Raw genomic sequence first — 23,419 nt, 5'->3', positions numbered from 1 at the left:
AACTGTTGGCACTTTGAGCTGATGGGAGGGAAAAACTTTGGGTGATAGCTAGACTCAGCTGTTCCCTTGAGAGAGTTTCTCTGAGTTCTTCACTACAGCCATTGTTTACTGCAAATGTCTTCATGGTTCTGCTTTCTTGGTCTCTGTGGAGTTTTGCCATGGGGATTTAAATTATTAACTTGCTGTTTTGGGTGGTATATTACAGGCTCCCCGACCATAAATATAATTTGAAAACAAAGAATTGTAACCACTTTCTTTACCAGGAGACTATGTAACCACATTTAAATTTGGGGCATGAACAAATATTTTTATTAATGGAATATTGCAAGCTTATTTTTAACATATACAAGAAGAGACCACGTTTCTGCTTTAATTAACACGTAAATAAATTAACTAAGAAGAATGGTCTACCCTAGTACCCTCAGAGGGTACTGGCCTAAACATTCACCAAATACATAGCTCCTCATTAGATTATTTTCACATTCCCAGAATGTCCTCTCATTTTAAGTCTCCTCAATAAGGAAATGCAAAATAAATGTGAATCAATACAAAGAGAGAGCACTTACATGGAGGGGCACGAACATCGTCCTCATCTGGGGTATGGGGGCCTCTAGGAGGAGTCCCTTGGCAATGGCCTTTGAGATGGAGCATGGTATCACTGAGCCCTCCCCCAAGGAACCACCAACAACCTCCTTTGTTGAAGAATCCTCGCCATCCATACCCTCACTGTCATTCACCCCTTGGCCGAACATTTGGCTGAACTCAATTGCTGAGTGCCGCAGTGAGAAGATGAGGGTGCACTGCTCACTTTCAGCTTGGCGGACTGCGAAGAGGACAGCGGAGGGAACTCTGTCACCTGGCTTGTAAGTCGCCAAGAGGCATTGGGAGAGGGAGTGACAGTCTGAGAGGTGTGCAGCTGGGATAATGCCTTTTCTTTGCTTCAGTCCCCTTTCCTTGCTGCCCGCCTTCTTAATCACCTTTACCACCAGTTCCTCATCATTCACCTCGGTGACCTTGAGAGTGAACAGCGTGCCCAACCTGCACAAAGAATTATATGATAAACATCAAGTATGCAGTAAATGAGACAAGGAGGAAGGTGATATTTGCAGAGTAAATTGCAGTGAGAATATGGTGGATGCATGCTTTTTAGGAAATTGAGTGATGAAATCAAAACAAATCATATGATAATATTTTCAAAAGCAAAATAAGGATATTATTAGAGATCTTCCTATTTTCTTTGGCCCAGGAATATCTGGAGAGTGATTATTAATGCTTGCATATGCTCTTGTTGATATTATCATGTTTGCCTGTTCATAATATACCCTATATTATGTAAGTATTGTGTGCTTTAATCTCCAGACATATCATTTCTATTGCCCTTGTACTGTTGCTCTACCAACTTATAGCTAGACATGCCACAAGTATTTGCAGGGATTCCATATTAAACGTCTAATCCCTAACTTCCTCAAATAAACCAATGAATAATAACAATTAAATTCACTGAGACTGAGCTCCTAGAAGACATAATTGGTTAAAAAATTATAATTATATTAAAGACTAACATGAAAAAAATAAACCAGATCCAGGAGAAGAAACTTGTAATTTAGCCTATATGGCTGTTTAGATATCTTTTCTCTAATGCTTAAATGAATACACTCTGGCAGTCACAAATACTTAAGTATTTTTCCAAAAGTGTGATCTGCCAAACCCAAGTGGCACAATTAAATTAAGTAAGTAGCTTTCCATACCTGGACAGAATTTCTGGATCTCCTTCTGTTTTGAATCGTAGGCTCAGCTTCAACCTCTGATGATGCGAATTGAAACCAATCACACGACACCTAATAGTTTGTCCCTCAAAAAATTCTTCATTCAGACTACTCGACTCAGAACTATGTCCAGTATCATCAATGGAGACAAATCCCTAAATGAATGAAATAAATAACAACAAGAATAAGCCAAAGTGGATGAATACAATAAAAAAAGTGGAAATAGTCTTACTTCACTAACATCATTAAAATCAAACGGAGGCCTTACTTTGACACCATTATAGAAAATCACCACCAAGCCAGCATCCAGAATTTTGAAGATCGTGCCATCAGCAATTCTCCCATTTTCAGCACCTTCATACTTATCCAGTATAGGCAGCTCTGAATCCACTAGGGATGGCTTGAGTGTTAACAACAAATTGCCCTTCTCTCTTATAACTTTCAGCACCTTAAAAACAGAAACACACATTTTAATCTAGCCAGACACCCAATTATAGTGGATCCTCACTTTAAAATGGGTGCCTATCATCATACATTTGCATTACTTGTACTCATGAATTTGCAATCCTCTCATATCCCAGCTTTACCCTTTTTGGCAATATTGATTGATTGAAGTCTTATGGTTAAATTCTTTACTCATAAATATGAGAAAGTTGTCCAAATACACTCTTCCTTCCACTTTTTCCTCCACTTCAGTGGTAGAGCTCGGATTTCATTAATACCTCAAGCATTTTTATTTCTTTTTATGCCTTTTATGTCTAGATTAACTATTAATTAACTATTCCTAGATCTAAGTTATCTTAATAGACATCATAATCACTTACTATGCCTCAGTATATAATCATAATATCTTTACCATAGAGTTTTGTGTGTTTTATCTGTCTTGTCTTTATCTGCTCTGGTTTGATTAGTATTTTTCCTGTGACAACTTAAACAGAATGCAGGGCGGACTTAAGGAGGAATCAAGTGTTTAATCAAATACACAAATGAATATTGTGCAATAAATTGGGAGCAAAAATATTAACCCTATGAGTGCCATGATATACATATATCATCATTGGCTGTATGTGTTTCAAGTACAAATGACAGTTTACTGTAGTCTTTGATGAGGTCCATCAAAGCGATCATTTTCTCCTTCTGTATGGAAAATATTTCATACATAACTTCTGAATTTCCTTAGCTTACTTTGTCTCTCTATTCTTTAGACTAAAAATCAGATTATTCAACATATTTACGAATTAAAATACTGGGTGTCACAGTGAGTTTTCAGAGTTTGTCATTAGTTTATTATGAAACTACTTCTGGAGCAACATTTTAGAAATTATTTTGTACAAGCATTGTAGACTAGAACCAAGTTACTTCCTTCTCAAGCCATTTATTTGCATTTGTCTTAAAGGTTTTATTTTTAGCATATTCTTACTTCTCAGCACCTTCGTAAAATTTTCTTTTATTCACTGTGATGTACAGTACATCCCATGTCTTACAAATTCAACATCAGGTTTTTAAACATCATCTCTACCATGTTGCTTCTAATGAGATGGTTTGTCACTGGCCGGTTAACTACAACAAATTCTCGATTTATAGCAAACAATGGCAGAATAAAAGATAATAGCAATTGCTACTGTACTATCTCTCACCGCTAGTGAGTTCGATTGGTTTGAGTGTTTAGTCGGCAATATGGCTTCAAGTGCGTACGTTGTAATTATTGTAGGTTGAGCGGTAGTTGCTGAGATTTGATGATAAGGGTAAATCAATACATTTTTTCTGTCTTTTAATTTTGTTTACACAACGTCTTTTCACCACCTAAGGAAAGCCTAGAATATTTTAGACTCAGCCAATATTATTTAGTTATGAGTGACTTTGTGGTTATATTGCTTTGGCAAGTGGCTTGGTGGCATCTCCAAGGAAGTACATGGAGACGAAAAGGACCTTAGTTGTAGAGTAGGATGTTGGGTTGTGTTTTGTTATGAGAGACAAGGGTATCGTTTGGCAGTTGTGTCCATCCAAAACCTAACTTAACCGGTAGAATACCTATAATAATAATAATAGTACACATAATATATTTTACAATTTCATTACAAAAGTGATTTGCAGTGTATTCCAAAATATTTATAAGCAATTTTAATGAACAACTTTGTCATTAATCCAAATTCTGATGCGGGACATGAAAATAGGGCTCTTTCCCATGAACCTAAGACTCTGATCACTATTACACATCAAAATAATATACAAAATAGTGCAATCATCATCTCAACATAATATCTTCCCACTTTGTGCATGATTTTATCATTGCCTGGATATATGTCCTTTTATATGTAATTCATTTCTCAATTTCAGTCCAATTACTCAATAATCCACCCCATATTAGTTCATCTATTTGATTTCTCTCTCAATTACTGAATATCTTATGCATTACATAAATTTACATGCAAGGTAACATTATGATAAATTGAAGGAATTAAAATTGTACTTGTACATGACATTGAGTACGAAATGGAGTGAATGGCCATCAACAATTCTATCTATGGATGTCACTGTGACAATACTTCAAATGTTTGTCAGTCTTCTTTGGAATATTTATTTCATTTTATTTAACCCTGCCCGCAAACTGCAAGCATTCATTTAATTATTTTATTAAAATTCCGTAAGATGTTTCATCAGTAAAAATTGGAAATACTCTGATATAAATACAAGATGATCTCTTCCTCCCTTCATTGATATTTCAAAGCATATGAAACTTTCTCAGCTGTAATCAAAATATTCTTGTAAAACATTCTTTCCTCCAAACCTCATCTCACATATTTATCACTACGGCATTTAAAAACGTAAATGACGTTTTACTGCACACACTATCACAACATTGTACACACAAAAGAATGATGCAGTTTTGGTTCACGGTCAGTATCAGCAGAATCACACTTAATCCAATAAACACATGACAATTCAGTCATAGTAGTAGCAGTATTTAGGGGAGGCGACCGACAGCTAAGGTCATTTGCACAATTAGGGATGGACAGGAAAGGATGAAGGGTCAAGAGAAGCCTGGCATTGGCATTAGCCTACTCTTAACAAAAGGTGCCAAGGGCTCCACAGTTTAACATCCCATCCGAAAGATGGCGTATGCACTCAAAGTGCCCTCCACAAAGCACCTTAAGTAGGGATCGAGATACCACTGAAAAATATTCTATGCCACTGGGATTCAAACCCGGGCCCCCTGGTTGGGAAGCCATCCATCCCCCCAATTCAGGCATGTCCAGCCATGGTTACCCTAACATATTCCAGAGCCATGTACAAACAGGAAGTGGAAAACACTCACCCGAGCCTTCACTTTCTTCCCGGGTGGGAATCGTTTCTCTGGATGCTGGATGGGGAAGTCCGCCAGCTGGGTGAATGGTGCATACCCCTCCAAGCCATTACTGTTGCTTAGTCTCACCACGAGGCCATTTCCCTTGAGAGCCATCACCGTCCCCATTACCTTCATCCCAGGTCCTAAGTCACCCACACTGAAGTACTCCTGAGCCAAGACGCTCCTGTCCAAAGATTAATGCAAACACATGAAGATGTCTATTTCAGGGGTTTGCATTCCATTTGGAGCACAACCATGGAGAAAGGGTAAAATTTGAGGGCACATTAGAAAGATGGATATGGAATGAGAATAGCTGTAAACAAAACAAAGTTCTAGCTTTTTTTGAGAAATAGGATGGCCAAGTTCAATATTAAAATATTGGAGTTTATAAACTAGAGCAGGTGGAGCAGTTTATTGATGACAGGAACATTGAGTAAGACGGTTAAGAAACAGGTCATCAAAACTTTAATAGGGAGCATGATTTTGTATGGCGCAAAAACATGGTCATTGAAGCATGACGATAGGCATAGATTGAAGGCTTTCAAGGTGTGAAGGATGGAAAAGGTGAAGTGAAAAGAAGGAAAAACAAATGACAAAGTGCCAGTGTTAGCTATGGTGGGAGAGGAGATTAGATTATTGGTAGAAAACCAAGGGAGGCAGCAAAGATGGATGCAGAGTGTTTGATTGGCAATGGGATATTGAAGACTAGGCAAATGAGGAAGGGGCAGGAATAGTAAAGGTATATTGGATGGGGTGAAGGGATGAAAGAAGTATGTAGAATTGAAGAGAGACTTACTGTAATGTCAGATATCACTTGGTGTTTTTATTAGGAGAGGCAAGTAAATGTATTGCTTTATTAATTGTGTAGACTGTGTCCATCCAAAACCTACCTTAACTGGTAGCGAACACATTATAATAATATTTATTAGTTGGGCAGTTAACCTACCAGGAAATAGACAATATACACTGACATGTAATTTAACTTAAGCTTTGAAACTGGCCTTGAGCAAACATATTGCCAGAAAGCAGTTTAATATGCAAAAAACCTGAATTTCATAGCTTCTAATGAAACATCAAGATGAGTGTTCCTCTATGTGAACTTTGTAGAACTTCAAGCTTGACCATTTTCATGAGAAAAAATGTCATTAACAATTAGATTTAAACAGATACATACTAATCATATGGAGTTGTTTCTGAAAATCTTACCTTTGGGATGAACAAATGAATATGTTTTCCATCATATCCTTGCCAATGATTCGGACATCTACGCTCATCCCCGCTGAGAATAGCTTCTTTACTTCGCCAGGATGCATTTCCTCTCCATCCCTCAGCTTCTTCCTAGCCACAAACCCCTTGTGCTTATTGCCCTTGCCTAGGCCAATCACCAAACCTCTCCTGGATGCACTTCTGACTATGCAATTCTTCAAAACCTGTCCAACTTCAGGTGCACTTTCGTCTTTAGTCCCAGAGTTTGAAAACAAGCTGTGGTTCCCCAGTACAAGGCTCAAATAAATCGTATTTACCAAAGGCATTGTGTATAGGATGCGTGCATGGCAAATTGCAGCAATCTTTGGTGGAGGGTCTCCAACATGATCTTGATGAACATATCCTTTTAAGTTAAGGAATTCCACCATAACTCCATCACCAATGTTCTGAAAAATGGAAAACAATTATTCACAAAAACAAAGATGGAAAGCATTACATTGCTCAATACTAGTAGTAGTATTAAGGGGAGGCGACCGACAGCCGAGGTCATTTGTGCCATTACGGATGGACAGGAAAGGATGACGGGTAGAGAGAAACCCCGCATCGGCATTAGCCTACTCTTTACGATAGGCACCAAGGGGTCCGCAGCTTAACGTCCCATCCGACGGACAGCGCACTCACTCAAAGTGCCCTCCACAAAGCACCTCAAGTAGGGATCGAGATACCACTGGAAAATATTCAACACCGCCGGGATAGCTCAATACTGACCAAATTAAAATACATCAAATGAGCAATGATACTAATGTACCCGTTAATCCCTAATAACATATAAATCTGAAAATTAATTTGTTTGTTTGGGGGGACCACTTACGCCAAGAAAATACCAAGGAAGGGATTACAATTTTTTGCATAATTAGGGTAAAAATTCATTAAATAGCATAGGCTAGGTCCGATTTGGATATGCTTTTCTGAAAATTTCTGAGATCGAAAAAAAACCAATTTTTGACGCAAAAAATTATTTTTCTCCCACAAAAATGGCAGCATGTTTCACTCAGAATTAAGATTTCAACCCATTCACTACAAGGAGGAGCAACAATCAACACAAAGCATCATTTATGCAGCTAATACATCATATACATACGTGCATTATAATTAATGCCAGAAGCTGGGAGATGCTTCTTACATTGTGGACAACTGCCATAAAATTCAAGTCACGCAATATTTCATTATATATCAATGACCTACCTAACTGCTTACCAAATAATGATGGAATAATACCAGTGTTGTATGCTGACGACACTAATGTAATAATATCAAGACAAACATATCCCAGCCTTGTGGAAAAATCTAAGTCTGTAACACTTGCAATAAACAAGTGGTGTACAGACAACCTTCTAGACTGATATGTAAATAGAAGTAAAATAGCATACTTTACACACAATAAGAACGTGTCAGATGATCCGCCGGTAAAAATCAATGACCAATCAATTGAGCATGCGACAAATTGCAAATTTCTAGGTATTTCTCAATGTGCAACTATTTCTTGGGATACTCATGTAAAAGCCCTTCAACACAAGCTCAGTTCAACTTGATACTTGTATTAAGACACCTGTATGAAACCACAAGTAAAACTGTACTACTCCATTTATACTATGGGGAAATTTATTCAAATATAACCTACAGTATAATATTATGGGAATCAGCTGCTATTTCTCAAACCATCTTTAAAATGCGAAAGAAATCTATTAGAATCATCACCAGGAAACCTCACAATGCTCCATCAAGGCCTATTTTCCATGAATTAAATTTGCTATCACTCCAATTTTCATCTACATTATTTTTTTAATTCTATATATAAAAAATAACATTAGCAACTATTCTCTTAACTCTGCCTATCATCATCATTACACGGGAGGAAGGAATGACATCCATTATGGGAATATAAGAACTAAAGCTGGTCATGGTCTGTTTCATGTTGGTGATCAATGATTTTTCTGAATTTGATATTGCATGTGCATGTTACAGCCAATGTTCATGGTTTTCTGCCAAACATTTATGTAACTATGAGCATCATTTCTTTTATACATCAAAACTGAGCCTGTATCTTTGCTCCTTTTTGACGTGCCTTATATCATGTGAATACACCACCCACCTGGTATTTTTATATTGTGATCTCTGGGCAAATGAAAAGTAATAATAATTAAAGATTAACTTTAAAAGTGTAGATTTTACCAGGTAAAAATGAAACTGCAAAATTTCAAGATATCAAATAATTTCTTTAACAGATATCTTTTAAAGAGCATCAGTTCATTTTTTTCAAATTCAGTATTCATCATGCCCGGCAAAATAGTTTTAACTATTTATCCAACTGGTACACATAACCCATTGCTAGGGTGCACAGCAGGATATGATTACACACCAGGCATCAAAACTTAAGTTCATCTTAACTTTCAGTTACAATATAGTTTTATAGTATAATAATATAGCTCAAGTTAACTATAGGTTCATGCATTATGGGATTTAATTTAGAGCTTAGAGCTCTGATGAGTCATAAGTATGCCCAAGCCTTTCCACCACATCAAGGATGTACATAGTCCACTCAAATTAGTATGTCACTAAAATTAATATTTTAAAATTCTATTACCTATTCTTCATAACCCAATTATTTATTAATAACGACCTTAAGCTATATTTCAGCAAATAAGAATCTTTTAAGTTTAACTTTAAGTCAGATTAATGCAAATTATAAGGCGAGACATAAAAAAGATTAAAGATTAGGATTGCCTGAATTCCAAGAATTTCCAAAACTGTAATAAACAACTATACCATTGGGGTAGAATACCTCTCAGGTGAAGTTTTTTTCCATTTATGAGGTTGAAAGACTTTGAGAATTTGTCCTTAGGTTCAAATTTGTCCTTAGGTTCAAATTTGTCCTATATTTCTAATGATTTACCGTAATACAATATCAATCCATAAAGTTCAAATATTTAATGTTAGTGGTAACGATTCCATTTCCTAGAGAGGAAATTGTTGAATAAATTTTCAGCATTTCCAAGATTCAGATTCAATGATATCTTTTGAAATGATTTCTAAATTTTGGGGTGCAATAGTCCCGTGGATAGACATCTTGTTCTACTGGGTTTGATTCTAGGTAATATTGCTGTGGATTCTCAACTCCTATCTACATGTCAACATGGTAATTGCCCACCACAACTATACTGTGTGGTAGAGATGATTATACACAAACCAAAAAAACATTATAAATTAAGTGTTCCTTCAATTTTAGTTAACATATATTTCTGCAAAAATGTCTGCTTATGTTTTGCACAGCGTGGAGATATGGTCACTGAAGAAGGATGGTAGTCGTAGATGGGAGGCTTTTGAAGTGTGGATGTGGAGACGGCTGGAGAAGGTGAATTGGGCAGAAAAGAGCACAAACAAGGAAGCGCTAGGTGTGTTGGGGGAGTAGAGAGGATTGATGAGAGAAATCAAAGGGAGACAAAAAAGATGGCTTCAGAGTTCTACACAAAAAAATTTCGTTTGTCCAAAGCATCTCCAAAATTACATGCTCACAGACAACACTAGGACAAAAAAAAACTGCCCATTTGCAACCAAGAAAAAGACTTTAAAAATGACAAGCAAAATGGCCTATAACATGAATTGAACTCAGAGTTACAGTTCTAAGGATATATTGGTACGGTGATGCCATGGATAAACCACAAAGCCACAAAGTAATCTGCACATGGATAATCTGGAGTTTACTTTTAAAACAAATAAAATTTTTGCAAACAGCTAAGGTAATTTGAACCACAGCTTAAAGAGAAATTATTTTCAAAGCTAACAAATACATCCGTCAGCAAACATTTCTATTTTGGAAAAAAAGCTGCTTATATACTCTAAGAATGACCTTTATTAAAGTACAATGCATGTACCGCCAGGAGTTGCAAAGTGAGTAATACTGGTTGGCGTCCAATTAATGAAACTTGCACCATATCTACATTACACATTTAACTAACGATATAGCAAAATTGAATTTTTTCACAATAAATCCTGCAAACAAGAAAAATTAATAATATCTCTTTAATGGGCAGCCCACATATATTTTTATAACAATTAACTGCTGAGAGGTAATATTGCTCTCTATCTTGCAGAATACATACGTAATATTCCGTTACATGAATGTTTAATTTAAAGGATAAGTATTAACTCACCTCCACCACAAGACTTTTCACTAATGTCCCTGGAGAGAGCGTGTTTACGTTCAAGTTCTGATCAATTTCAGCAATTGAGTTCATGACTTCCCTGGGATCTACAGTAACCTGGACAACAGTGCTTGCAGGAGATGAATTGTCAACCTTTTGCATGGAACACAGTAACACCTGTCCAATTCCTGTAATGTTAGAAAGAAATTATGATCATGTAACTGTAGAGGGGATATAACTGAGAAATGAAGAAAACAAACAGAAAAGATTTGAAACTTCATTAATCTCTCATGAAACTGGTGAAATAAACCAAGTACGGGCCCTTAATTTTAATTATATTTATTGTGCGCAGCAGTCTACCAAATTAGGGTAGGTTAGAGTTCAGTACTCCTAAGCCTTAACTAGCATGACCCAAAATATCCTCAAGTCCCATAATACATATTACAATAACTCATCCTACATATTTTATACTCAAATTCTCCCCAAAGTGCTTCTTTTCCCCCCTCTACCTTCACGTCCCAACATTCCCCCTCATATTTCCACTATCAGCATTCCACGGTCAAATTATGGATCTAATTGCCCATTTAATTATCTATGAGAGGATAAAGCGTGAGCATTTCACACAAAAGGAATCCTGGAATAGGTCAAATCAGCTTGGAAATTTTGGAAGGAAAAATTACCCAAAAATTATGCTGGGAAGAAGAACCTCAATATCTGATAAATTTTGGGAATGTATTCCGGAAAAGTGAGATTAGAGGCATGACCTCGCATTTTGTCCGCATAAAATCCTTTTTCATTCGTTCCAATGCTATTTTTCCCTGCAGCATGGTTAAGGAATCATGTGACTTGGGCCCAATGATTCGTCCTAGCAGCATGACAGGGTTGCCACCAATTGAAGAATTCAAAATCCCCAGATTTTTCCTGGTATTCAAAGCAATGAAATTATGTTTTCCATTTCCTACACTAAGATCTACATTTAAGGCACCATAACAAAAATTAGGGCAATTCTGAGGGAGGGGTGGGTGATGTCGGAATGACAAGAAATCAGGGGGTAGTAAAATGTGGAGAAGGGGGCTATGGTTAATGAGGGGAGGTTTGATAATGAGACAATTCCGTAGGGGGGGACAATGTAAGGGTTCAGGTGGAGTACATGATTGTTCATCAGATTCGAATGTGCAAAGAGTAATGGGGAGGGGTGGGAAAATATTTGTTCATTGCAGAGTGTTACATTTGAGTTTGATCAAGCTCTTATAATTTCAATCTTTTCAAGGACATCCAATTTTTGACCTTAGGGCACATTACATACACAAAACACTTCTGGAACAAAGCCTTCTTTTGTGACCGTGGACTTATCACTTAGCAAAGAGAGAGGTTAAGTCAGAATTTTTAAAACAACTGATATGCCATTGAGCCTATCTTCAGATATTTCTGCCAATATGAGCAATATATTTGGTATTGCAATTGATACATTTGAATTTATAAACTCCTGTTTTTAACAATTCATTTTGAGCATCTTGGCTATTACAGAGAAGTTTGGAAAGGGTAGGCTACTCTTAAGGAGGTTGGGAGGTGATTTTATAATTTGTAAGAGATGTTATTGATACATTAAAGGGTAAAGAGGTAAGACTGTAATGTGTAATTTTATTTAATTTGATATACATACATAACACAATAACTTACTGAGAAAATCTTTTACATTCCACATATATTTGCCCTATCATGATCCCATATCAAGCTTATTTAAATAGAATATGCCTAGTATCAGTAAGATGATCGATAACCCGGTAGGAGGCCATATAAATGACCCAAAAACACACATTGCATTACATTAATGCAATGCAAATGTGACAGAGTTTTACCAACAATCAAGAAAGTTTTGATTATATTCTAAAAAATGTTCTCCAAACTTCTTGCTGTACAAACATGCAGAAGCAAAATGGTACTTGTTACTCACCTAATTGTTTTCCTCCATTGAATTGACTGATATAGTTTTTTGCCTTTTCCGATTTTAAGAAAGCGGTAAGAGACTTTATCCCAAAATCTATCATGTAGCCATGGTCTTCAACACTTTTTACAGCACCCTGGAGAACCTGTTAGCAGAAAGAAATGTCATAGCTTATTTTCTATGAATTTGCCTCTTGTGAGTTACCAATTAAAACACCTACAAGCCAATACATGCACCTTAACTACAACTGCATCAATGAATGACTGAAAAAATACAAATGAAAACATTTTTATTGATAGGTTAGATTGATTACTAGATTGATACTTAGAGGCCATATTTTATTTATACAGCTCTAAATAGTTTTCATTTCATTGACTCTCCAAATTTAATTGAATTCTCAAACATTGCATTTCCTAGGCATTCTGAGCAAGGTTCTACTTGATACTAAATAATACAATTATGTAAGAAAGGGGAAGAAAACTCCAATGGCCGTAAAAATTAGTTGCTAATCTCTCGTCAGACCAATTGTTGTGTTGGTGTGACGGGAATCACGTCAGGGACCAACCACAACCTCTCGACCAGAATACCCTCTGTGGTGGTTTACGGGAAATTAATCCGCGTCAGGGACCAACACACAGCCACACGCACACTATCCTGACTGAAATCCTTCACGAGGCTGTGAGACCCTGTTAAAGAATTTCAGATGGAGATGGAATCCTTCACGAGGCTGTAGAGTAGACCCCGTTCAAGATTCCAGGATATTCTCAAGCACACGCTTTGTGACTGGTACAGACCAATCACACACACAAGCACTCAAGAAACACACACTCAAAAGGGCCCAACTTCTGGGAGAATCTGGACACAGGTAAAGAGCAACTAGGAAATGCGTTGAACACACATGTTTCGGCCACAAAGTGGCCCTCTTCAGCGAACCGAAGGGAAAACATCTCCAACACAAGGTTGAAAGTAAACAACCGGAGACAAACATCATATTTATATAGAGACTGTGGGAGTTGGGGGGACCAATCGAAATAGTTAGAAGATGGAAAGGGGAGGGGTACTTTAAACGTATTGGTGAAGAGGAAGGAGGGGGGGGGCGGAGGAAAAACAGATACCAAGGGACTGAGTGGAACGGGAAGGAGTAATTATTGAAGGGGGGGGGGGGGGGGGTTTGGGCAAAAATGAAAGGTATCCAAGTAACAGATTATGAAGGGGAATTGGGGGGGGGGGGGGTTAAACATATTTCCATTGGACCATAGTCCAACGGAAATATGTTTTAAAACTAGAGAAGTCATTTCAAAAGGGAATACAGTGGGGAGAATGGAATCGGCCCTTTATCGTTATTGACAACCACATTTTTAAATTTGTGTATGAAAATGCTTTCGTATGCGTCTAAAAGGTGGTTGGGGGTCTGTTTGATCAACTTCAATTCCTTTTCTGATGTTTTATGGTCTTCCTTGAGTAAGTGTAGGGCAATGCTCGATTTATCTGATCTGTTGTATCTGTAATGGGCCATATGTTCTTTGAATCTAGTTTTAATATTCCTCTGAGTCTGGCCGATGTAAGTTGAATCGCGGGAGGAGCAGTTTATTTTGTAAATGCCGGACTTGTTTGAGGTGTCGATTTTGTCCTTACTGTTGCCTAATAGATGTTTTAGTTTGTTGTTGCTGCTAAATGATATATTAGTGTCAACGGTTTTAAAAATCTTTCCTAGCCCTTTTGTTAAATGTGGGTGGAACGGCAGTTTGATATACCGAGGGGTTTTATGTTGTGTGAGGGTGGTTGTGTTTTGAACTAGTTTTTTATGTTTGTGCTTTTTCACTAGATTGTCAATAATTGACTCTTTAAAGCCGTTTTTAATAGCTATAAGTTTGATGTTTTTTAATTCTTTGTAATAGTTGTTTCTATTTAATGGAATATTTACTAATCTGTGTACAAGGGCATGGAAGGTGCCCAGTTTGTGACTGTTGTGTGTGAAGGAATCATGATGTATGTAATTTTTGGTGTGTGTTGGTTTGCGATACACGTCGTATGATATTTTAGTATTTCTTGTTAATAGCAGATCAAGGAATGGAAGTTGGTTATTCTTTTCTAATTCGTATGTGAATTTAACCGAGGGGAATAAACTGTTTAAGTCGTTCATAAACTGATCTATGTTATATGTAGTGGTGTCAAAAATTGCAAAGATATCATCCACATATCTAACAAAAACGGAAGGGAAATAACTGAATTTCTTTTTGAACTCCTTCTCAAAGTGAGTCATAAATACATTAGCTATGAATGGGGATAGAGGGTTTCCCATCGCCGTTCCAAATTCTTGTTTATAAAACTTTCCTTGGAATTGAAAGAAATTTTGATTCATGACTAGGCTAGTTAGTCTGATATATTCATCAATTAACTTGGGATCCAGTTGTAATGATGTTAACCACACTTTTAGTGAGTTGATTGCTATGTCTACTGGTACGCTTGGAAAAAGGTTTGAAACATCAAAAGATACCATGACTTCTCCTTGACTGAAATTGTGACTTTTGGTTTTGGATACGGAATCTATGGTATTTTTAAGAGAATGGGGGCTCGGGAAAACCAATTTGTTAAACTCACAAACCAGCCACTTAGATATGAGATATGTGGGAGAATCTATGCCTGAAACAATGGGTCTCATGGGGAGACCAACTTTGTGGACTTTTGGTAAGCAATATAATCTAGGTAAAATTGGATTTGACACTGAAAGTCTGAATTTAGTTTTTTTATCAATGAGGGATGGGCAGTCGTTTAGCACGTTTTTAACTTGAGTTATAAGCTTATTAAGGGGATTCTTTTTCACTTCAATATATGGCCCAGATGATATTAGCTCGGATACCTTTCACTTTTGCCCAAAACCACCTCCCCCCCCCCTTTCCCCTTCTCCTTCAATAATTACTCCTTCCCGTTCCACTCAGTCCCTTGGTATCTGTTTTTCCTCCCCCCCCCCCTCCTTCCTCTTCACCAATACGTTTAAAGTACCCCTCCCCTTTCCATCTTCTAACTATTTCGATTGGTCCCCCCAACTCCCACAGTCTCTATATAAATATGACGTTTGTCTCCGGTTGTTTACTTTCAACCTTGTGTTGGAGATGTTTTCCCTTCGGTTCGCTCAAGAGGGCCACTTTGTGGCCGAAACACGTGTGTTCAACGCATTTCCTAGTTGCTCTTTACCTGTGTCCAGATTCTCCCAGAAGTTGGGCCCTTTTGAGTGTGTGTTTCTTGAGTGCTTGTGTGTGTGATTGGTCTGTACCAGTCACAAAGCGTGTGCTTGAGAATATCCTGGAATCTTGAACGGGGTCTACTCTACAGCCTCGTGAAGGATTCCATCTCCATCTGAAATTCTTTAACAGGGTCTCACAGCCTCGTGAAGGATTTCAGTCAGGATAGTGTGCGTGTGGCTGTGTGTTGGTCCCTGACGCGGATTAATTTCCCGTAAACCACCACAGAGGGTATTCTGGTCGAGAGGTTGTGGTTGGTCCCTGACGTGATTCCCGTCACACCAACACAACAATTGGTCTGACGAGAGATTGGCAACTAATTTTTACGGCCATTGGAGTTTTCTTCCCCTTTCTTCTTTAATTGAGAGGCCGTAGAGCTCATTATTTCTTGCAATACAATTATGTATCACACTCACTAACCAACCAATCTTCAAATAATTATGCAGCAATATTAATCAGAATATAAGGATTCCAGAAAAAATTAATGTATCAACCCTTAAAATGTCTGCTTTAGGTACAAATAATTCTTTTATAAGGTTTTACCAAATTTTTGGAGAAAACCATGGTTAATTATTAATTTCATTATCATCACAAAAGAATGAGATAACCCTAATATTTCATTTATTCTAAAAATCCAAAAGATACATTGTTCCATCTTCAAGAATAAAAATGATATGTCTGATTTGAAAATTATGAGAATGTTTGTTAGTTCTCACAAAATGACTACTGGATTAGTATTTTTTGTGATATTCTCAAAAACTATGATTCCTAAAAACATTGTGCAGAAACTATTTTGGAGAGCTAAAAATTTTATATATTAATGGCTTTGCTTTTTTAAGGAATGGATAAGTATTATTGTTAACTTGGAGGAGGGAAGGTAGTATTCCAGGGGGTAAAGTATTTGACTACTGACTGCAAGGCCTGGGTTCGATTCTGGGGATGCCTCTGGGCACCCACAGCTTCACCCCCAAGCTACGAGATTTGTCAGGAATCAGATTTTCTTTGAAAATCACAGCCGACACAGAGAAAGGATCTGGTCCCTTGACCCTGCTAAAGAGTGAAGTTCACATGCCATTGGGCTTGGCATTGGTTGGTACAGAGGTATATTTGGGGGGGAGCCAGCCAAGGGTTTCAGTAATACCAAACAAATCGGGGAAAGCGTGGGAAATATAGACCAATTGACTGAGAGATTATTATTAATAGAAGTAAAAGCTCAACCAATGAACTTGGTAAATGCCAAAGAAATTGCGGGAGATGCCGCAACAGTAACTTATAATGGAGTCATCCGCTAATTTTCATTTCAATGCAACAATTTCAGAACGTGAATACAAATCATTTGCCTTGACTTATACAGGTCTCTGTACCACCAACTAATTTCAGGTAGGAAGAAATACACCAAAATAAGAAATAGAAATCATCAAAAATAGAAAATAATTGCATGCATCCATGAGAGGAAACATATGATAATGATGGGGGGATGGAAACACTAGGGTAGGCAAAGGAAGAGATGATGGTGAGGTTATACAAAAGACTAGGTCCAGCCATAACAAAAACTTGGTTAACATGTCACAACAGTTGTAGGTATACGTTGAAATGCCATGAGAGATAACAGCTGTGACTATATTATAATCAAGTGAAGATTGAGGAAAAGCATAATTAATCTCACATTTTCAGGGAGCTGGTGGAGGATTCAGATCTTAATTTAGCGCTAATGAAGCATAACTTTAAATTCAAAGAGGGTTAAACAGGAAAGATGGTTAAGAAAATGGAGCATAGATCCAAGAACCCGGACATTAGGGAAGAGGAGGTACCATGAGGCAGAGAAAAAATTGATGGGAGAGGAAAGGAGGATGAGCACAATAGAAGAAAGATGTGAACATCTTGATAAAGCCACAAACAAAACTATATGAACAGTAAATAAGAAATTGACAAGGAATCCATGACTTATAGATGGCATCATTAAGAAGATTGATGAGACAAGGAAATAGGAAATTATAACACGGAATTAACAAGAAATAAACACAGAGTTGAATAATAGACTAATAATGAAAACTATTGGAGGAAAAGAAGCGTGGTGGGGTACACAAAACAATGACATGGAGCGTTTACATAGAATGTAGTTAAATGTCAAAATAATAGGGCAAAAACTAGACCAGGCAGAACAACTGACGTATCTTGAAAGCACTTTGGAACAAGATGGTTGATGAAGTCAGAACATCAGCAGAAGAATAGCATTAAGCAAACAAGCTTTCATAAATTGGATGAAGTTGATGGCAACGCCTGTTAATGATTTTAAGAAAAGATAAGTGAAAATTTTGTAATGGATCATGGTTTAGCATGGTACGGAAACATGATCATTGAAGCAAGATGAGAGGTATAGATTTAGAGGTTAAACGAGTTTGTAGAAGAACAGAAAAAGTAAAATGGATGGAAGAAAACAAAAGACGAAGTCATAGGCATTTTAATATTAAGCAACAGGATGTTGAAGACTGAAGGAGGGAAGAATGTTAGGCAAGCGAGGAAGAAACATTAAGAGGCAAAAACATTAAGGTTGAATGGAATGAAGAAAGATAGAATGCAAACAGACTTGACGAGGAGTTAGTTCTCATGTGGGATTAGATTGTGTCCCTAGCAAGGCTTTAGGCTTAGGTTGTGTAGCAGGGGTTGGAATGTTCATCCATACAAACCATGCAAAATATGCATTTGGAAAATTTGTTACATTATTATTATTATGTTCACCTAAGCTCTCTTCCTTTATTATCACAATGACTTTACATTAATTTGTTCTGTGGGGACTACACTGTCCCAGGACAATAAATATTTTTATTATTATGAAGCCTCAAGCTTTTCACTACTTGAGGTATAGCTTTTCAACAATACACCAGAGATGCATTAAGGTGGACATAATAAAATCCAACAGTGTAATACACAGAAGATATGTGACTTAAACCATTTACGCCACATAGGAATATTTTGATGCTGTTGTTGGAAATATATTCAACTGAAGACAACCTTTGTTTACATAAATATTTATGGTTATAATTAATTATCTTACTTTTATATTAGAGCTTGATATCTGTCATAGTAGGCGTATGCCACTATGCGACAACTTTTTAATTGTCATATAAATGTTGTAAAATTTTAATTAGGAATGAAAATAGAAAATATACGAACCATTCCACTCTTCATCAGAGAATGTGAATAATTAAAATTAACGCATGCTGGATCTAAGGTTAGGTTCAATTTGTAACCATTCTTGTGTTCATGCTTGGTGATTTTTTGTACTTTTGCCACAACAAACTGTCCAGGTTGAAACATCTCCTTCAATTCATAATATTTCTGAAAGTAAACAAAACATTGGAGATTTATTCCACAAATTACCGACCCAAACTATTCCATTCCCAGATACCTACCTCAGACACCTCTTTCTTGTCCAACAAAGACCTTATAATTTTAGAATAGCATCCAGATACATTTGCAATCGTCACCTGTCCAACCAGACGGCCTGGTAAAGATAGACGAACGTAGTAGTCGGTAACACCGATAACACAGCCAAGAAGTGTCATTCCTTCAGAAAGAGACTACAAAAAATGTGCGTGTAATGAATAAATACAATTAAGGCGAAATTATCACACAAAAAGACAAATAAAAACTTACTCGATAACTAAGAGGTTCAGCCACGAGATGTTCAGTTTGCTCTAGGTCTTGCGGCCTTTTGGCATTTTTCTTACTTTTGGCCTTTTTCTTACTTGTATCAAAAAGCTAAATGAGGAAAACAATAATAATCAGTGGTGTACATCAAACTCAGATATCACGACATGAAACTGTAAAAAATTCTTTCACCGTACCTGGACTTTCTTAACTTTCCGTTTAGCTTTCGTTAACTTGTTGACAGTTAACTTCTTACCACCTCGTGGAAAGCATCGTTCTTTCTGTATCGCCATTTATTCAAATAAATTAGTTTATAAATGGAGTAGCAATACAGATCTCAACTTTTGTTTACAATTGACCGGTCTACACGTTCCCACATGAACATGTAACGGTTCATACCATGTGCCTGATGCGCATTGGTAATATGTTATGTTTTTGTGGGTTTGCCGATGACGCCGAAGGAGCCACTCGCGCGCCCAGTTACTAAGTGGGAAGTTCAAAACGTTCCCTCTGCCCATTCCCTCCGGCGGTGAACGGCTGCGTCCAAACCATTATGCAATTGGAACAGAAGTAAAATTTGAATGAAGTAGGTAGTCTAGTATGTAAAGAGACTTATCCTCCTACAGATCATTTGTGCGTGGGAATCAAGTAACGCGGCTGTCTCCTGTTCCGCAATCAACTTGGTGAGACTGGCACATAAACACACTAAATGTTGAAGGATACATACTGGAACTACGCCAAGCACACACCTACGACTTTTTTAAGCGTATCTTAAATGGCTGAACTTTAGTTGATGGCAATTAAAGTGTCAAATACCATCGCCCGGCATCATACCAAAACATGTCGATTCCGTTCGGAAAGCTGCTGTGAATGATCATAGTAAGTACATCCAATGTATCTACAACATTTTTGCTTCCAGCAACAGTTGGATTCAAGGGTATTACGTAGGTCGTTTAATACTTCCTTAGAAAATCCAAGCGATGGCACTCGTGGCATCGGAAAAAGGTTTGCTTTGAGTAAGCTTCATCTCTCACTAGACTACTACAAAAGTTTCAGCTATATCTAGTACGTGGTTTTAGTTTCTTAGTCAATTGAACAAATGTTTGTCTATGTTAAAAATCGAAACAGTGAGTTTCGTGCGGCAACAGAACGCTTTTATTTAAAAGGACTAGCACCAAAAGAGATCAAAGTCGAGTTGCTTAAGTTCATGGCACTACTGCACCTGTATTTTCGATTATTTAGAATTGGTTTGATGAATATAAATGTGAACGTATATTCAAAAATGATGAATTTCGTTCGGAGCGTCCAGTGGAAGCGACTTAATCCGAAATTATTGTCAAAATCCACGATTTGGTTTTGAGTGATCGACGAATCAAATTTAATGAAATTGTACAGGCCACAGGTATATCACAAGGTAGAGTAATTTCAGTTTCGCTCTCACGAATAATTGCGTGGCAAAAAGGAAGTCGAAACAGAGCGCTTCTAAAGGGGATCTGGCTTCGAAGAAGACGAAGGCGGTGAGCCCGGTCAACAAGGTGATACTCACGGGTTTTTGGAATGGACGCGGAATAATCTACATCGATTACTTGCAACCGAAGTACATCGTAAACATACATGGCAGGGTGCACATACAATCAGCCCCGAGTTTTGTCTTTATCTCTTCGTTTGTGTGCTGATTTTAACGGAAAGAAAATAATTATATCTCGAGTCTGTTAAAACGACGCAATATAGGATTAGTAAACTGGTCCAAGTCTCCCAATAACTGATACCAATAGAAAAAGAAGTTTTTATTCATATGTTTTACGAGAATTCCTCGTCCGCGATGACAGAAAGATTATTTTATCTCTGAGTTGTTAAGGGAAGACGATAGGGTTGACCAAAAAATGTGAAACCAAATACCACAGCAGATGACCATCTCGTTTTAACCCTATACTTTCCACGGGGAACGGTTATGAAAACCAATAATCGATTACTGGCATTTAGTCATGAATTTAGCACTCAAAAATATGCATAAAAGTTTATTTCATTTTTAATTTTTCTATAAATTAATGTAACTTTGGGTAATGGGATGATTTAAAACTATTTTACGTACAGGTTAGGCATGAAAAATACGTAGAACTTGAATAATTCTTTTGCTACAGATAGGACAGTTTTTATGATATCTCCACCACATTTTTGCACATTGGTAGCAAAATGCTTGATGGCCCATTCCAATGTGTGCAAAAAGGGAGTTGTTTTCCTTTCGTTCACATCTTAGGCAGATTCCATTAAAAAACTCTTTTTTCCAATGGAAATCAATACATATTGATTCACTTCCTTTCTGGCACCGATGAGTTTCTTTTGAATTTTGGAAATTTTTTCCTGTCGAAATTCTTGATCTATTATGATCTCTATTCAGAAAAAGAGTTCTGAGATAACCCTTTGGGATCCATCTGGTACAAGACTTTCTCACAATCTGAATATAATCATCACTGCTATCACTGCTACTCTTTTCTCCACTAGTTATGTATTTGCTGGAACCACCATGTTGCTGAAATTGATACAAAGACGAACTGTTAATATTTTTCTGAATTTTCCTGGCATTAATTCCATTTTAAAATGTTTGTTTATATAAATATAATGGAAATAAATTTAAACTATCAGTAAAATCACACAGTTATTCAAAAATAATAACTCGTAATTCTAATATTGAGGGACCTACTACCAGTGTCAGTTTTGACCGGTGGCTTTCACCTTATGTATAAGTCTATGCCCTTATACATACATAATTTGTGCTCACATATTTATTTATTAAGAACGAAAACCCGTACAGCGTAGAAGGGAATAATATGTAAAATCTCAAGAGAAAGATGTGGAACACCAGGGAGACTCGAGTCACCTGGCTAAAGATTGCATGTTGCATGCTCGTACTGCTTGAGCTACATCTACTTAATACCCCGCAAGCCGCTGCAAGGGCGGGTGGCGGGGAGTTGTATGGTACCACACACAATCAAGAAAAAAAACTGCATGCAAAAGACAAATATTTATGCAATCAAAAAACAAAACATGGTATACATTCATGCAAAACCCACACACATACACACAAACTACCAACTAACATACACACGCACCTACGAATATTCCTGATATCTTTGCAATGTTTAATGTTGTTCCGACTAGTAAATTCAATATTTTTAATATTTCTAAAGTGACTTCGGTTTCTGACTAGGTGTTTCTCCATTGTATTTTTTTACTTATTTAAATTTACGGCCTAAATATTTCCATATGAAATATTATGCAATATATAATTTCCACAAGAAATACGCTCTGTGAGCATAAGATACCAGGAATTGAAATGCTTATGACCCAAGATGTCCACCCCTTCATGACTATCACTCGGCTTTATATCAATGACCTATGTAGTTCTGTTCGATCATGAAAAAACAAAGGATTTTTATCAAAGAAAATAATGTAATTGCTATCACTCTCATGCATGCGTAAGTAAAGAGACCTCAACAGCAAAACAGTTACATAAAAGTTAACACTGAAAAATGTCATGACACCAACACCATTAGTTTTTTTGCAGAGGAATTTGCTTTTCCAAATCACCCATAAGAACGAAGTTGGGCTGCTTGCAATAATTGTTTGGTATTCTACCTATTAAGGTTGATTTTTGGATGGGCTCAGCCTGCCAACGGTAAATCATTACATTCTCTTGCCTCCCCTACAAAACGCAAAACGACATCCTATGCTACAATAAGTCAATCCTTCTACATGCACACAATTCCACATACTTCTTTCCTCCCTTCATTCTGTCCATAGTCCATTGCCTAACATTCTATAACGCTCTATCTGAGACGTCAATATTCCACTGCCAATAAAAATGCCCCGCATCCACCTTTCGTGCCCCCTTTGGATATTTCCCAACGAACCCCTCTCCTCGCCCGCCATCCCAACTATTTTCTCGTTAATTTTCCTTTCTCTCCACTTCTTCTTCTCCATCCTTCTCCGCGCCCACATTTAAAAAGCCTCCAATCTACGGCTATCATCCTGCTTCAATGATCATATTTCCGCACGGTACA

At 37.2% G+C, this 23,419-nt stretch overlaps 1 protein-coding gene across 1 annotated transcript in view; it reads right to left on the bottom strand.

The window, feature by feature from the left end:
- Positions 1–19,726, bottom strand: part of Rrp5 (Ribosomal RNA Processing 5) — a 96,263-nt gene extending 76,537 nt beyond the window's left edge. Inside the window, exons 1-11 of the mRNA XM_071585385.1 lie at positions 19,556–19,726; positions 19,365–19,469; positions 19,121–19,288; positions 18,882–19,046; positions 12,475–12,610; positions 10,530–10,708; positions 6,319–6,764; positions 5,083–5,296; positions 2,035–2,214; positions 1,749–1,921; positions 567–1,038 (exon numbers count right to left, since the gene is read on the bottom strand). Coding sequence (XP_071441486.1) covers positions 567–1,038; positions 1,749–1,921; positions 2,035–2,214; positions 5,083–5,296; positions 6,319–6,764; positions 10,530–10,708; positions 12,475–12,610; positions 18,882–19,046; positions 19,121–19,288; positions 19,365–19,469; positions 19,556–19,651 — 2,334 coding nt within the window. The 5' untranslated portion in view covers positions 19,652–19,726. The remainder of the gene's footprint in view (positions 1–566; positions 1,039–1,748; positions 1,922–2,034; positions 2,215–5,082; positions 5,297–6,318; positions 6,765–10,529; positions 10,709–12,474; positions 12,611–18,881; positions 19,047–19,120; positions 19,289–19,364; positions 19,470–19,555) is intronic.
- Between the last annotated feature and the right edge of the window lie 3,693 nt (positions 19,727–23,419).

The sequence above is a fragment of the Hetaerina americana genome, unplaced genomic scaffold (genome assembly GCF_022747635.1).
Source record: "Hetaerina americana unplaced genomic scaffold, ioHetAmer1.1.p SCAF_2, whole genome shotgun sequence".
NCBI classification, from domain to species: Eukaryota; Metazoa; Arthropoda; class Insecta; order Odonata; family Calopterygidae; genus Hetaerina; species Hetaerina americana.
Note: the sequence above shows the minus strand (reverse complement) of the source record. Positions and strands in the feature narration are given on the sequence as shown.